Source organism: Vombatus ursinus, unplaced genomic scaffold (assembly GCF_900497805.2).
Source record: "Vombatus ursinus unplaced genomic scaffold, bare-nosed wombat genome assembly UNPS02014813.1, whole genome shotgun sequence".
NCBI lineage: Eukaryota > Metazoa > Chordata > Mammalia > Diprotodontia > Vombatidae > Vombatus > Vombatus ursinus.
The window spans coordinates 33,706,226-33,721,614 of record NW_020954591.1 but is presented as its reverse complement, the minus strand read 5'-3'; the positions used below and the strand labels follow the sequence as shown (position 1 = coordinate 33,721,614).

At 39.7% G+C, this 15,389-nt stretch overlaps 1 protein-coding gene across 1 annotated transcript in view; it reads left to right on the top strand.

Moving 5' to 3' along the window:
* Window positions 1-10,628: 10,628 nt before the first annotated feature.
* The window catches only part of DCPS (decapping enzyme, scavenger), a 44,027-nt gene continuing 39,266 nt past the window's right edge, over window positions 10,629-15,389 (top strand). The window contains exons 1-2 of the mRNA XM_027835273.1: window positions 10,629-10,904; window positions 13,468-13,642. Coding sequence (XP_027691074.1) covers window positions 10,653-10,904; window positions 13,468-13,642 — 427 coding nt within the window. The 5' untranslated portion in view covers window positions 10,629-10,652. The remainder of the gene's footprint in view (window positions 10,905-13,467; window positions 13,643-15,389) is intronic.

Genomic DNA, 15,389 nt, shown 5'->3' with positions numbered 1-15,389 from the left:
TAGGCAAGTTTTTCCTTAAAAGAGACTGAAACTATCCTCTGGACTTAATTGGTCCAGGGAACTAAGGCTTGAAACAGGGACCAGGTCACCCCAGAAGGTATCAGAGGCTTTTCCTTCTGACTTGACACATGCTTCTGATCTGAACTCCAGCTTGGCCAATACAGAGGTAAATCAATACTGTATTCTTGCTGAATGTCCTGTTCGTGCTATGGCTAAGTAAACTTCCTTCTGTTAACTGTCAAATGGTCTATGAGTGTCTCATTGCATTCCAGTCTCAAATATGAACCATCAGACCAACTGTTGTGGGGATTAGCCTACAATATGATTGAACAAGAGAGGTGAGGGCAAGGAAGAATTTTTAGAAGGCTGTTCTCTGATGGTTCTGATTGTTGCTCCTCAAGTACCTGCTAATCCTCCTCTTTACCCCACTCCTCCTTCCTTCTGTGGCACTTCAGGGGCTACCTCCCAATACATTAGTCAGAGGGCCACCCAGAGACCACAGACAGGCTAGGGAGAGAGAGGATTCCAAGACTCACGATTAGTTCCCACCACCTCTCCAGATAGTGAAGGGGGGATAGCATAGGGACCCTGCCTTTCTGAGGTGTCTAGAAATTGTTCTTTCACTCCAAGTTTTGCCCTTGTGGTTTTTTCAAGGCCTTTGGACCCTGGACCAGGCTGGAGTAGAAGGATCAGGTTGGGAAAAAAAAAAAAGAAGAAAGAAAATCAAAAGAAGAGTAGAAATAGCCTAGCCAGCAAAGAGACAGGAAATAACAACAATCTTTTAGGCATACCACTTTATACCTAGTCTTTCCAAAGGAGTTTGCCTATAATGATATGGAAAATGGGGAGGCAGGGTGGTTCAATGGAAGGAGCATTTGATTAGGATTTCGAAGATTTGAGTTTGGATCCTGGCTGTATCACTGACCCGTGCAATCATAGGCAAGCCAATTAACTCCTCTGGGTCTTAGTTGCATTATTTAATGGATAAAGGCCACTCTGCAATCCCTTAGCCTTATTGGCCCTCGGAAAGGGGAAGATGGAGGAATTTCAGGCAGGGAAGAGGGAGTAAGGGCTTCCTATTCCCATTACTCTATCCCTGGAGTTTTTTTCTTTCTTTTAAAAAAAATTTATTTTTTGTTTTGTTTTGCTTTAAGTCTTCAGGTTTCCCTATACTCTAATTTCCTTTTTAAAAAAAATTTTCATTTGTAGGATCCTCTCTGGGCTACCTGCTACTTCCAATTTACATTCACAGGTAAGGTCCCTGAGATTATCTGAACCCCAGGTTTATGGTATTCTGCAGGCCCATACTCCTAATTTATAGTTCACAAGCCACCACCAGTGAATTTAGCTTTACATCAGTTATCCTACTGGCTTCCATGGCTTCCTTTAAGTCCCAACTAAAATGTCATCTTCTACCAGAAGCCTTGCCCAACCCCTCTTCATTCCATCATCTTTCTTCTCTTATTTACTTCCTATCTTTCCTGTTATATAACCTTTTTGTACATATTTGTTTGCATGTTGTCTCCCTTATTAGATTGGAAGCTCCTTGAGGGCTGGGACTATCTTTTTTTTTTTAGGTTATACATGTACAATCATGTTAAAAATATTTCCACATTAGTCATGTTGTGAAAGAAGAATCAAAACAAACGGGAAAAACCACAAGATGTAGTATGCTTCGATCTGCCTTCACACTCCATAGTTCTTTCTCTGGATGTGTATAGCATTTTCCATCACGAGTCTTTTGGAATTGAAATAATTCCAAATAATTGGAATAATCACATTATTGCTGAGAAGAGCTAAATCCATCATAGTTAATAATTGTACAATGTTCCTGTTGTTGTGTATAATGTTCTCCTGGTTCTGCTCACTTCAGCAATTCAGGTCTTTCCAAGTTTTTCTGAAATCCGCCTGCTCATCATTTCTTTTTTTTTTAAATTATTTTTAGTTTTTAACATTCACTTCCATAAGCTTCTGAGTTTTAAATTTTCTCTCCCTCCCCATCCCCAAGACAGCATGCAATCTGATATAGGCTCTACATATACATTCTATTAAATGTATTTTCACATTAGTCATGTTATAAAGAAGAATTAGAGCCAACAGGAAGAACCACAAGAAAGAAGAAATAAAACAAAACACAAGAAAAAAAAAGAGCAAAGAGTATGCTTCGATCTGCATTCAAACTCCTCCATAATTCTTTCTCTGGACGTGGACAGCATTTTCCATCACGAGACTTTTGGAGATGTCTTAGATTCTTGCATTGCTGAGAAGCTTTTCATCATTTCTTATAGAACAATAGTATTTCATTACTTTCATATACCACAACTTGTTCAGCCATTCCCCAATTCACGGACACCCCCTTAATTTCCAATTCTTTGCCACCACAAAAAGAGCTGCTATAAATGTTTTTGTCCATGTAGGTCCTTTTCCCTTTTTTATGATCTCTTTGGGATACAGACCTAGTAGTGCTATTGCTGGATCAACAGGTATGCACAGTTTTATGGCCTTTTGGGCAGAGTTCCAAATTGCTCTCCAGAATGGTTGAATCAATTCACAACTCCACCAACAATGCATTAGTGCTGCAGGGAGCATCTTTTGCCTCTTTTTGTATCCCCAGCACTTAGTACAGTGCCTGGCATAAATTAGGTGCTGAATAAATGTTTGTTAACTTCCTAAACTCTAATACTGCAGGATCCCAATTTCTTTTCTCTTGATGTCTTCATACTGCTCCCAGATGACTATAATTCGTCTCCTGGGGACATTGCTGCTGTGGTCTCCACCACCTCTAAGCTCTGGATCACCTGAGATATTGGCCTAGTATATGCTATGTACTTTCAGGACAAACCAGAATTTGAACCCTAGGACCAAGAGCGGTCTCCTATTCTGCTCTTCAGAATCTTCCTTCTAAGGCCTGCTGTCTCCTAAGCAGTAAAATCCTAGCCCCAGCTTTCTCCTCTCCATGAATTGGTCCCTTTTGTTTGTCTTTGTAGTTGTTGGTGTTCAGTTGTGGCATGACCCCGTGGACCATACCGTACCAATATTGTCTATGGGTTTTTCTTAGCAAAGATGCTAGAGTGGTTTGTCATTTCTTTCTCCAATGGAGTAAGGCAAACAAGGTTAAGTGACTGGCTCAGGTTCACACAGCTAAGTGTCTGAGGTTGGATCTGAACTGGAGCCTTCCTTCTTGTTGTTGTTGAGTAGTTCAGTGGTATCTGACTCTTTGTGACCCCACATAGCACTCCAGACCCTTCTATCCTCTACTATCTCCCAAAGCCTGTCCAAACTCATGTTCGTTGCTTCCATGACACTATCTATCTCATCCTCTGTTGTCCCCTTTTCCTTTTGCCTTCATTCTTTTTCCTGACATCAGGATCTTTTCCAATGAGTTCTGACTTCTCATTTTGTGGCCAAAGTATTTAAGTTTCAACTTCAGCATTTGACCTTCCAGTGAATGGCCTGAATTAATTTCTTCAAAGATTGACTGATTTGATCTCCTCGCTGTCCAATGACTCTTAAAGGTCTTCTCTAACCCCACAATTCAAAAAGCCTAGTGCTCTTCAATTCTCCTGTTTTTCTATACAATTGACTGGGAGGAGAGAGGCAATTTGCCAATTGCTCCTCTCTGTTTTCCTGACCACTAAACATTCACATTATCCTCAGAAAAGCACTCAGTTCAGACTCCTGCCTGTGACCATGCTTCTTTACTCCAACCAAACATATTTTGCCTTGATGCCGTTTCTTCTTTCCCCCTCTCCCAGACTCCTGCGCTGAGAACTAAAAGAAAATCAACATTACTATTCTTATTGCTCTTCCCATCATCCCTGGGACTTCCAAACCAAAATACCTTTCCCTTCCCATCACTCTACTATGTCTTGTCTCCCCATCAGAATATAAACTTCTTGAGGGCAGAGACTGCCATTTTTATACCTTTATTCCCAGTGATTATTGGCACAATATCAGGTACTAGAAAGGGTTTAATAAACAGGTTTCATTTATATGCAAATGGACCATTCAAAAGTCTAATGACTTTCTAAGGCATAAAGTTGGCCACAAAGTCTGAAGGAGGCTTTTCCTACACTTTTACACCATTTCAGACACCTTCATCCAGATTGAATGATCCCTTGTGACATAAAACTATTAAATGAAAGCTACCAATACAGTCACAATATACATGGTGGAAAATGGGATTTCTAGCTCACTCCATCTGCAGCTCTGCCTGGTTTCAACTGTAGGGAACAAGATGCCTCTTCTAGGATAAACTGATCACTTTTAGTCTCATCACCATAACGCTAATTCAAGCCTTGGATACCACCTTCCTCAACCTCCTTTCCCCTTTGATTGGAGGGCTAGAGGGTGGAGTACTAAATTCATTCCAAAGCTTTCCCTTACAGGGGCCAGAAATTGGACTTCCAGCTTACTCCACTCTCCATCTGCAGGTCTCCCTAGAAATAACTGCACAGAACAAGTGCCCAGGTATCCCATGGTGTTACTTGCTTCCTTACCTTCCAGTTTCCCCCATTAGGTAATAAGCTCCTTGAGGGCAATGACTGTCTTTGTTTTTTTCTCATTTGTATTCCCAGCTCTTAGCATAGTGCCTGACACATAGTAAGTGCTTGATAAAGGTTTATTGAATTGAATACATAATATTCTATTTTATTCAGCAGCTAAGTAGTGCAGTAGATAAAGTACTGGGCCTGAAGTTAGGAAAATTCATTTTCCTGAGTTTAAATTGGTCTCAGACACTCAGTAAGCTGTGTGACCTTGGGCAAGTCATTTGTCCCAGTTCCTCATCTGTCAAATGAGCCGGAGAAGGAAGGCAAATCACTCCAGTATCTTTGCCAAAAAACCCCAAATGGGGTCTTGGAAGATTCAGACACGACTGAAATGACTGAATAACAACAACATTCTAGTTGTCTCTCACCTCTCTGCTGTGAGGGAGGAGATATGTTTAAGTATTTGTTCTTCAAAATTTTTTGGAATCTTTTCATTTATATTGTTGTAGTCACTGTGTATATTGTTGTCTAAGTTCTGCTCACTCTCTTTACATGTTTACATAAATCTTTCCATGTTTTTCTAAATTCCTCATATTTGTCGTTTTTACTGCACAACAGTATTTTATTACATTAATACACCCCAGTTTTTCAACCCTGCCCGAATCAATGGTCACTTCCTTTGTATCCAGTTTGTTTTGCAGTGGCAAAGCATGCTGCAGTGAATATTTTGGCATACTTTCTGTTTCTTTGTTGACCTTTTTTTCAGCTTTGACTTGGGGTACATATCCATTAGTACGATCAAAAGACCAAAGGGTATGACCAGTTCGGTCATTTTTATTGCATAATTCCAAGCTGAAATACAGAGGAGTTGGGCTCCACCAACAGCATTGTTGTGTCTGTCTCTCCCTGTAGCTCGACAATGATTGTTTCCATCTTTTGTCATCTTTACCAATTTGCATGGTACAAGGTGAAACATCAGAGCTATTTCAATTTGCATTTCTCTTCTTATCAAAGATTTGGAACATGTTTCCATGTGACCCTTTATAATTTTCAATTCTTCCTTTGAAAAATGTTTATCTGCACAATTGGAGCATATGCACTGTGAAGCTGGGAAATGATTCAGTCATTCTGAAAAGCAATTTGGAACGATGCCCCTTGGCACAGTGATATCACTACTAGTCCTGTTCCTCAAAGAGATGGAAGAAAGAGGAAAAGGACTCATATGTACAAAAAGATTTATAGAAACTCTTTTTATGGTGGCAAACAATTGGAAACTAAATGGAAGCTCATCAGTTGGGGAATGGCTGAACCAATTATGACATATAAATACAACGGAATATTATTGCACCCTAAACAATGATGACAATTTCAGAGAAACCTGGGGAGACCTGTATAAACTGTTGCATAGTGAACTGAGCAGGACCAGGAGAATAATTTATGCAATAGCAATAACATTGTAAATACAGGCAACTTTGTTTAGTATTTTATTTTTCCCCAGTTACATGTAAAAACAATTTTTAACATTTGTTTTTAAAACTTTTGAGTTCCAAAATCTCTCCCTCCCTCCCTCGCCACCCCCCACAGTGAGAAGGCAATCAATTCAGTATAGGTTATACAAGTGTAGTCATGCAAAACATATCCATAATAATCGTTGTGAAAGAAAACATAATTTAAAAAATCAAGAAAAATAAAGTAAAAAAAAAAAGTTACACAACTTTGCAAAGACTTAAGAACTCTGATCAATGCAGTAACCAAGCATGATTCCAGAGAATCCTGGCCAGCACTCTATTCACTATGCCTCCAGTAGTAGCCATGTGGTAACTTGAGTTCTTTGCCTCTCTCTTCTGCACCCCTAAATGCTCTCAAAATTAAGTTGCCTTTCATGATGTTTGCCCCACATGCAAAATTCATCCTTAAGGTTCTGCTTTTGCTGGATCATCATCTTTGTCCCGGTAATTAAAGTTATCCATCAAAGCTCTGCCATACAGAGCTCTTGGTGACCTCATTAGCTCCCATAGGTTCAAATATCTCTAGTCAGGTAGTCAACAAACATTTATTAAAGGCCTACGATGTGCCAAGTATGGTGGACAGTCAAAGAAAATGCCCAGAGCTAAGAGATGGAGTCAAATATACCCATCAATATACTGAGCAAGGAGGCCAGTGTCACTGGATCAAAGAATACATAGAGGAAGTGGTGGGGAATAAGATGTAAGAAGACTAGAAAGACAGGAGGGGGCTGTCATGAAAGGCTTTGAAAACCAAACAGAGAATCCTGTATTTGATCTTGTAGATGACAGGGAGACACCAGAGTTTATTTACTGGAAGGGGTGTATGTGACAAGATTAGAGGTGTGCTTTAGGAAAATCACTTTGGTGCTCTATGAAGGATGGATTGGACTGGAGAGGGACTTTAGGCAGGCAGACCCTCCAGCAGGCTATTGCAATAGTCCAGCTATAAGGTGATGAATGCAAGCAAGCACCACAGTGGTGGCAGTGTCAGAAGAGGGCAGTGTATTTGAGAGATGTTGCAAAGGCGAAATCAACAGGCCTTGACGACAGATAGGATATGGGGAGTGAGAGTAAGGAGTTGAGGATGACAGGAGATGACTTCCAAGTTAATATACCCAGACTTAGTTTCTCTCCTGGACTCTAGTCCCTTCTCCTTTAAGCATTTAAACTGAACATGTCAACTCTCTCTTCCGACCTTCCCTTTCCTTCCCTCTCTCCCTCCCTCAATTTAATAATCATACTGAGGCACAAGTCAAAAATCTTCAGTGGTTCCTTTCCTATTGCCTCTAGGATAAAATACCAATATCCTAGCTTGGTATTTAAAACACCCCAAACTATGCCCAAAGGGCTATAAAAATGTGCATACCCTTTGACCCAGCAATAGCATTTATAAGGCTATATCCCAGAGAGATCATACAAATGGGAAAGGACCTACATGTACAAAAATATTTATAGTAGCTCTTTCTGTGGTGGCAAAGAATTGGAAATTGAGAGGATGCCCATCAGTTGGGGAATGGCTGAACAAGTTGTGGTATATGAATGTATTATGCTCTAAGAAATGATGAACAGGCAGACTTCAGAAAAACCTGGAAAGACTTGTATGGTCTGATGCTGAGTGAAATGAGCAGAACCAGGAAAATATTGTACACAGTAACAGCCACATGGCTAATACTGATAGACTTAACCTTTCTCAGTAATACAAGGCTCTAAGACATCTCCAAAGGCCTCATGATGGAAAATGATATCCATTTCCAAAAAAAGAACTATGGAGTTGGAATGCAAATTGAAGCATACTATTTGCTATTTCTTTTCTTCTGTTGTGTTTTGTTTTCTCTTTCTGATGGTTCCTCCTATTGGTTCTAATTCTTACCTACAGCATCACTAATGTGAAAATATGTTTAATAGGAATGTACATGTATAGCCTATATCAGATTGTGAGCTGTCTTGGGGAGGGTGGTGGGGAGGAAGGGGGAGAAAAATTTTAAACTCATAAGCATATGGAAGTGATTGTTGATGATTCAAAATAAATTAATTAAAAAAATAAAACACTCCAAGATCACAATCCAACTTACCTTTCCACATCTATTTTATCTTACTTCCTTTCACACACATACACACAGAACATTTCAGTCAAGTGGCCTACTTTTTCCTTAAATGCATGATTCCATCCCTAACTGGAAGGAATTCCCTTTACTTTCAATATATAATTCCTTAAGATTTGCAAAGCACTTTGCAAATATTATGTCATTTTATCCTCACAATATCCCCAGGGGGGTAGGTGACATTATTATTCCCCCATTACAGATGACAAAACTGAAGCTGAAAGAGGTCAAGTGACTTGTGCCCAGGGTCACATAGCTAGTGTCAGAGGCAGTATTTGAACTCAAGTCTTTCTCACTCTAGGTCCAGCACTGTACCCACTGGACAACCTGGCTGCCTCCAAGACTCAGCTCTGATGCTACTGTGCTAGTCTTAGTCAATAAATATTTATTAAGCACTGCACACACACACACACACACACACACAAAGACAGTCTCTGCCCTCAGGAAGTTTACAATCTAATGGACAAAATACAACACATAAAAGAACTACGCCCCACCCCAGAGAGGCAGAAGGTACTGATGGGGTGTAAGTACCAAGTAAGATTGGATCTTGGAAGATGATATTTCCCAATGATGAGTTTCCTGGGAGTATGGTGGAGAAGCCAAAGAAGTCTAGAATGAATGTTGCTGAACAGAAATTGAGGTGCCTTTTAGTGCTTTCTCCCTCTGCAAATCACCTGGCATTTACTTAACTGTACACTAGCTGTGAAGTCCTAGCAGAATGTAAGCTCTTTGGGGGCAAGGACTGTTTACATTTTTTTTCCCCTTTGTATCCCGTAAAGTCCTGCCTATAGGAAGTGTTTAAGAAATTATTTTCTGATTGTATTATGAAGCAGTAATCATCAAAACAATCTGGTACTGTCTAAAATAGACAGGTGGATCAGTGGAATAGATTAGGTATACAAGACACAGTAGTAAATGACTATAGTAAGCTAGTGTTTGATAAACCCAAAGATCCAAGCTTTTAGGACAAGAATTCATTATTTGAAAAAAACTGCTGGGAAAACTGGAAAACAGTATGGCAGAAACTAGATAAAGCTCAACATCTTACACTGTATACCAAGATAAGGTCAAAATGGGTACATGATTACAAATAAAGGGTGATACCATAAGCAAATTAGGAAAGCAAGGTCAGATCTATGGATAAGGAAAGAATTTATGACCAAACAAGAGACAGAAACATTATGAAACTAAAATGTATACTCTTGATTATATTAAATTTAAAAGGTTTTACACAAACAAAACCTATGTAACCGAGATTAAAAGAAAAGCAGAAAGCTGAAAAAAAATTTTATAGCAAGTATATCTGATAAAGGCTTCATTTCTCAAGCACATAAACAACTGAGTCAAATTTATAAGAATACAAGTCATTCCCCAATTGATAATTGGTCAAAGGATTTGAACTAGCAGTTTTCAGATGATGAAATAAAAGCTATCTATAGTCAAATGAAAAAAAAAATGCTCTAAATCACTATTGATTAGAGAAATGCAAATTAAAACATCTCGGAGTTCAGATTGACTAATATGTCAGAAAAGAAAATGATAAATATGGGAAAATTGGGACACTAATGCATCATTGGTAGAATTGTGAAGTGATCCAACCATTCTTGAAAACAATTTGGAACTGTGCCCAAAGGACTATGATATCGTCCATACTTTTTGATCCAACAATACTACTACTAGATCTGTATCCCAAAGAGATTAAAAAGGAAAAAAAAAGGAGTGAAGACCTATTTATACAAAAATATTTATAGCAGCTCTTTTTGTAGCAGCAAAGAATTGGAAATCATGATGCCCATTAATTGAGGAAAGGCTAAACAAGTGGTATGTGATCGTAATGGAATACTATTATGTTATAAGAAATGACAAACAGGATAATTTCAGAAAAACCTGGAGGACTTACATGAACTGATGCAAAATGATGTAAACAGAACCAGGAGAACATTGCATACAGTAACAGCAACATTGTATGCTGATCAACTGTGAATGACTTAGCTATTCTCAGAAGTATGATGATCTAAGACAATTCCAAAAGACCCATGATGAAAAATGCTATCCACCTCCAGAGAAAGAACTGATGGAGTCTGAATGCAGATCAAAGCATACTGTTTTTCACTTTTTTTGTGTGGGTTTTTTTTGGGGGGGGAGGGGGGTTGTGTTTTCTTTTACAACGTTACTAACATGGAAATGTGTTTTACATGGTTGCACATGTATGACCTATATCAAATTGCCTACTGTCTCTGAGGAGAGTGGGAGACAATTTGGAACTCAAAATTTTAAAAAAGAATGTTAAAAATTGGTTTTACATGTAACTGGGAAAAATGATTTTCCGAGTGTAACTGGGGCTGAGGATTGAGCATCAATTCCCAAACTCACCCCACAATCCTCCGTGATACAGGCCATATTAGTACAGCACGTATATGCGCATGGCCGACTCGGAGATAGCGGATTTAGGACCCGCGACATGCTGGGAATTGTAGTCCAGTTGAAACCGCGAAAAGGGCTAAAGGCGCCATTCCGCCGCGCGTGCGCACACCACAAAAGGAGCTAGCATGGCAGACCCATCAGTTCAACCCGGTAAGAGAAAACGCGAGGAGGAGGAGGAGGAGGAGGAGAAGGAGAAGGAGGAGGAGGAGGAGAAGGAGAAGGAGAAGGAGTCGCTCCTGGCTCCTGGGCCAGGAGGTGATAAAGAGCCCGTTGGGAACGGAACCGCTGCCTCCACCCGTTTCCCTTTCTCTGGCTTCCGATTGCAGAAAGTGCTCAAAGAGTCTTCGCGGGATAAAATAATTTTCCTCCATGGGAAGGTACCATTCTTTCCGCTCTTCGGGGGAGTGAGACGGAAGGGCCTGTACCAAGCCTCACTTTTGTGGCCCATTATTTCCTTTCCGCACTTAGGCTGCGGGGAATGTACCAATCACTGAATACGGGAGTCGGGACGTACCAATCACTGAATACGGGGGACGGGACGTGCCAATCACTGAATACGGGGGACGGGACGTACCAATCACTGAATACGGGGGTATGGGACGTACCAACCAGGGGCTAGAAGAGGGAAAGTGACAGCCTTTACTTCGCTTTGAACAGAGAGTCCTGTGCAAGCTCTATTCATTCATTCTGTTATTTGCTCGGATTTCGCCCCTGGGAGATGTACTTGGTGGACTGATGCCCTTGGGTTTGACACTTTAATTTGTTCTTTGCCCTAGAGCAAGAATAATAATGATAGTAAATGATAACAGCCGGCACTTATGTATTGCCTGCTGTGTGCCAGACCCTTTATAATCATTATCTCATTTGACCTCCACAAAAACCCTGGGAGGTAGGGTATTATTACCACCACTTTACAGATGGGGACACCGAGGCAGAAAGGTTAAGTGACTTGTTCAAGGTCTGGCAGCTAGTATCTGAGGTTAGTTTTGAACTCTGCTCTTCCTGATTCTAGAGGTTGTTTCCCTGTCTGCTGTGCCACCTGGCTGGCTCCAGGTCAGTCTGACTCAGTTTCCTTGGAATTTCTTGAGGGCAGGGACTGTCATTTGCCTCATTATGTATCCTCAGTGCTTAATAAATGTTTATTGAGTTTGCAAAATGGGGATAAAACGTGTGCTACCTACCTCAGAGGGTGGTCTTGAGAAGAATACTTTGTTGATTTTAAAGTACTTTAATAATGTGAGCTATAATACGAATTATTACCACTAAGCACTAGGAGAAATACTAAGAATGGTGGAGGCATACCCCCTGGGGAGGGCATCGCCCAGTCTTTCAAGGGCACTGTTTTAATGAGGGAGGCAGAATAAATGTTATTAATAATAATAGTAGCTCCCATTTATTTAGCAATTTAAGGTTTGCAAAAGTGCTTTCCAAATCTCCTTTAATCCTCACAATACTGTGGGAGGTAGCTGCTATTATTGTCTCCTTATAGGTGAAGAAACAGGCCCAGACATGTTAAGGGATTTGCCCAGGGTCATACTGTTAATAAGTGTCTGAGGCAGGATTTAATCTCAGGTCTCCCTGCCTCCAGATCCCTTGGTCTCTTCACTGTGCCACCTTGCTAACTTTTATTATTAATAAAATTATAACTAATAATTCTGTTAATAAACATAACAGGACCACACACAAAAGGAAGATGAAAACAGTCACTAAGCACTTAGTAAACACAATGTTCCAGGTGCTGAAAGATTTAAGACAAAAAATTGAAACAATTTCTAAGCTCTAAGAGCCCAGCAGGGAGATTGTTCTTGAGAAATTATAATTGGTTAGTAATAGCAAAGAGGGCACTGCTTAGTCCAAATATCATAGCTACCCAACGTCCCTAACTTTCTTGGATCTCAGAATATCTGGTTCTCTCACCCATGTCTAGATTTTGAGGTCAGTAGGCCTAAGCTTCTGTGTCTTTTATTTTTGGCCAAGTTCTCTCAATCCCTAATGTTTCTAGTCTAAAGTCCCTACTGATTATTCACCAAAGAACCCTTTAATCTAAGAGTGGGGACATGTACAAAAATATTTGTAGCAACTCTTTTTATGGTGGCAGAGAACTGGAAATTGAAGGAATGCCTATCAATTGGGAAATGGCTGAACAAGTTGTGGTATGTGAATGTAATGGAATACTTTTGTTCTGTAAGAAACAATGAGCAATTGGACTTCAAAAAAACCTAGAAAGCCTTGTATGGACTGACGCTGAATGGAGTGAGCAGAACCAGGAGAACATTGTACACAGCAACAGCCACATTGTGCAATGACTAACGTTGACAGACTTAGCCTTTCTCAGCAATGCAAGGATCTAAGACATCTCCAAAGGTCTCATGATGGAAAATGCTATCTGCATCCAAAGAAAGAACTATGGAGTTTGAATGCAGACTGAAGCATACTATTTACATTTTTTTTTCTTCTGTTTTGTTTTGTTTTCTCTTTCTGATGGTTCCACCTATTAGTTCTAATTTTTCTTTACAATATCACTAATGTGAAAATGTGTTTAATAGAAATGTATATATTTGCATAGCCTATATCAGATTGCAAGCCGTCTTGGGGTGGGGGGAGGGAGAGGGAAAAAAATTTAAAACTCAAAAGCTTATGGAAGTGATTGTTGATAAATCAAAATAAATTAATAAAAAAAGATAAAAGTATTTCAACACAACATAAAAGAAGTAGTAAACAACAAACGAACAAATAAAAAAAAATCTAAGAGTGGGGAAACTTGAATTCTAATTCTGGTTTCGATACTGACCAATCTGTGATCTTGGGCAAGTTACTTAACCTTTCTGTTAAGGAAAGGGGCCAGGTTAAAGTGATAGGTCAGTTCTAGCCACAAGAACCAGGAGGATAGTGTGAAGTCAAACAAGCTCTGAGCTTCCTTGATTCTTCATCTTCCCACAGGTAAACGAGACCTCTGGGGATGGAGATGGGGATGATGCAGTTGTCATTCTTGAGAAAACTCCCTTCCAAGTGGACCAGGTGACACCACTCCTGCTGGGGAGCCCTGAACTCCAGTTACAGTTCTCCAATGACATCTACAGCACCTATAATCTGTTCCCACCAAGGCTGCTGAGCGGTGAGCATGGGGGATAGGAAGGGAGCAAAGAATGATGGGAGGCTACACAGGCTGATTTGTAGGTTTCAGGGTTTCTGTGTGCATACTAACTGGGGGAGAGGTCATAGGCTAGAGAACAGAATAGCCTATGATGCGATGAGGGGCAGGATTTGGCAGAATTTAAGATTTTGCCTGTAGTATATTTTAAAATTTGAAGAATATCCATCCATCCATCTCAGTATTATTGTTATGAGGTTAAAAACTTACCAATTTTCTTTCAATGGTTATATTTTATTCTAGTTCCATTTATAATCACACATCTGTAAATGCAATATACTTTTTGCAGTATACTCTGGAGTTTAATTTCTTGCTTTTGGCTTGATTTTTGCTTACACTGAAGCATTAAAACACTGATTTACATTCATGAATCTTGCAACTGTCTTTTTGATTGATTCAGTCTTGGCCTCTTCTCCTGCTTCTTTGAAAATGTCTTCAAATTCTTGATGTGCAACAAATACTTTTGCAACAGAGAACACAAACACTTGGGTCCTTTATTTGAATAAATCTCAATTTATCTGTCTAAGAAGTCTGAAATAATTGGCCATTCTGGATTTGCTTGCTTAGAAGTTGTCATTTTGTTAAATGTACCCATCAATTTACAAGGGTGGGAGATAATCATAGCAAAAGGCACTGTGATGAGCTGTGAATCATCACACCTCCCAAACAAAAGGCTTTTTGGCCATTTTTTTTTCCCTCCTCTTTAGATAATTTTCTGCTACCACAAACATTCCACTCACAAAATTATGGAATCCTTTAAAGACTGTTCCCTTTTCATTTTTATCATTTCTGTAGTCATCCCCATCCCCACCATTGTGCCTCTTTGATATTTTTTAGCAAGCATATAATTTTTCCGGCTTTTAATTCATTTTTAGGGCTAGTTACTCTAGTTCTCATAGTCCCTGTAGATGATTCTGGGCTTTTCCTGTCTCTTCTGAATAATTTCTGCTTTGTGCAGAACACTGTGTTAGACACTGAGAGAAAGAACTTGTTTAGGCTAAGACATAACCTCTACCCTTATTGAGCTGATAGTCATTGAGGTACAGAACAAGTACACCATATTACCTCATAAGTACATCACATAGAGGAGTAAAACAAAGTCCTCTATGAGGTCTGAAGGTACCAGCTTGAAGTTTGGAGAGAATCAGAGAGAATTTCAAAGGGAGTGTGGTTATTTAGTTTTAAAGCGTAGATATGAATTTGATGAGGGTTAAGAGAGCATTTCAGGCCTAAGGAACAACACAGGGAAAGATACAAAAGAAAGAAAACACCAACTCATCAGAGGTGCAAAGAGCCTGGTTTGGCTGGAGTATAGAATCTATAGAAGAGAATATGAAATAAGACTGGTAAAATATGTGATGTCGGACTGTAGATGGCCTTGAATGACAGGCAAAAGGAGTCAGAGGGTTACATGCTTGGCAATAGGGAGCCAGTGAAGATTTTTGAGTGGAAGAGTGACATGACCAGATTCATAAAAAAGATTGTAGTCTGATAGAAGAATGAAGGATATACTGAAAGAGAGGAGAAGAAAATGGAGGCAGTAAGACCTCTTAGGAGTAATCCAGGCAAGTAGTAATTGTATTGTAGTAGTCCAGGCAAGTGGTAATGAAGGCCTTGTACTAGGATGGGAATAGTTGAGGAATAGATGAAAGATAGATTCAACAGGACTTGGTAACTAATTATATATAATAGGTGAGGGAAAGGAAAGAAT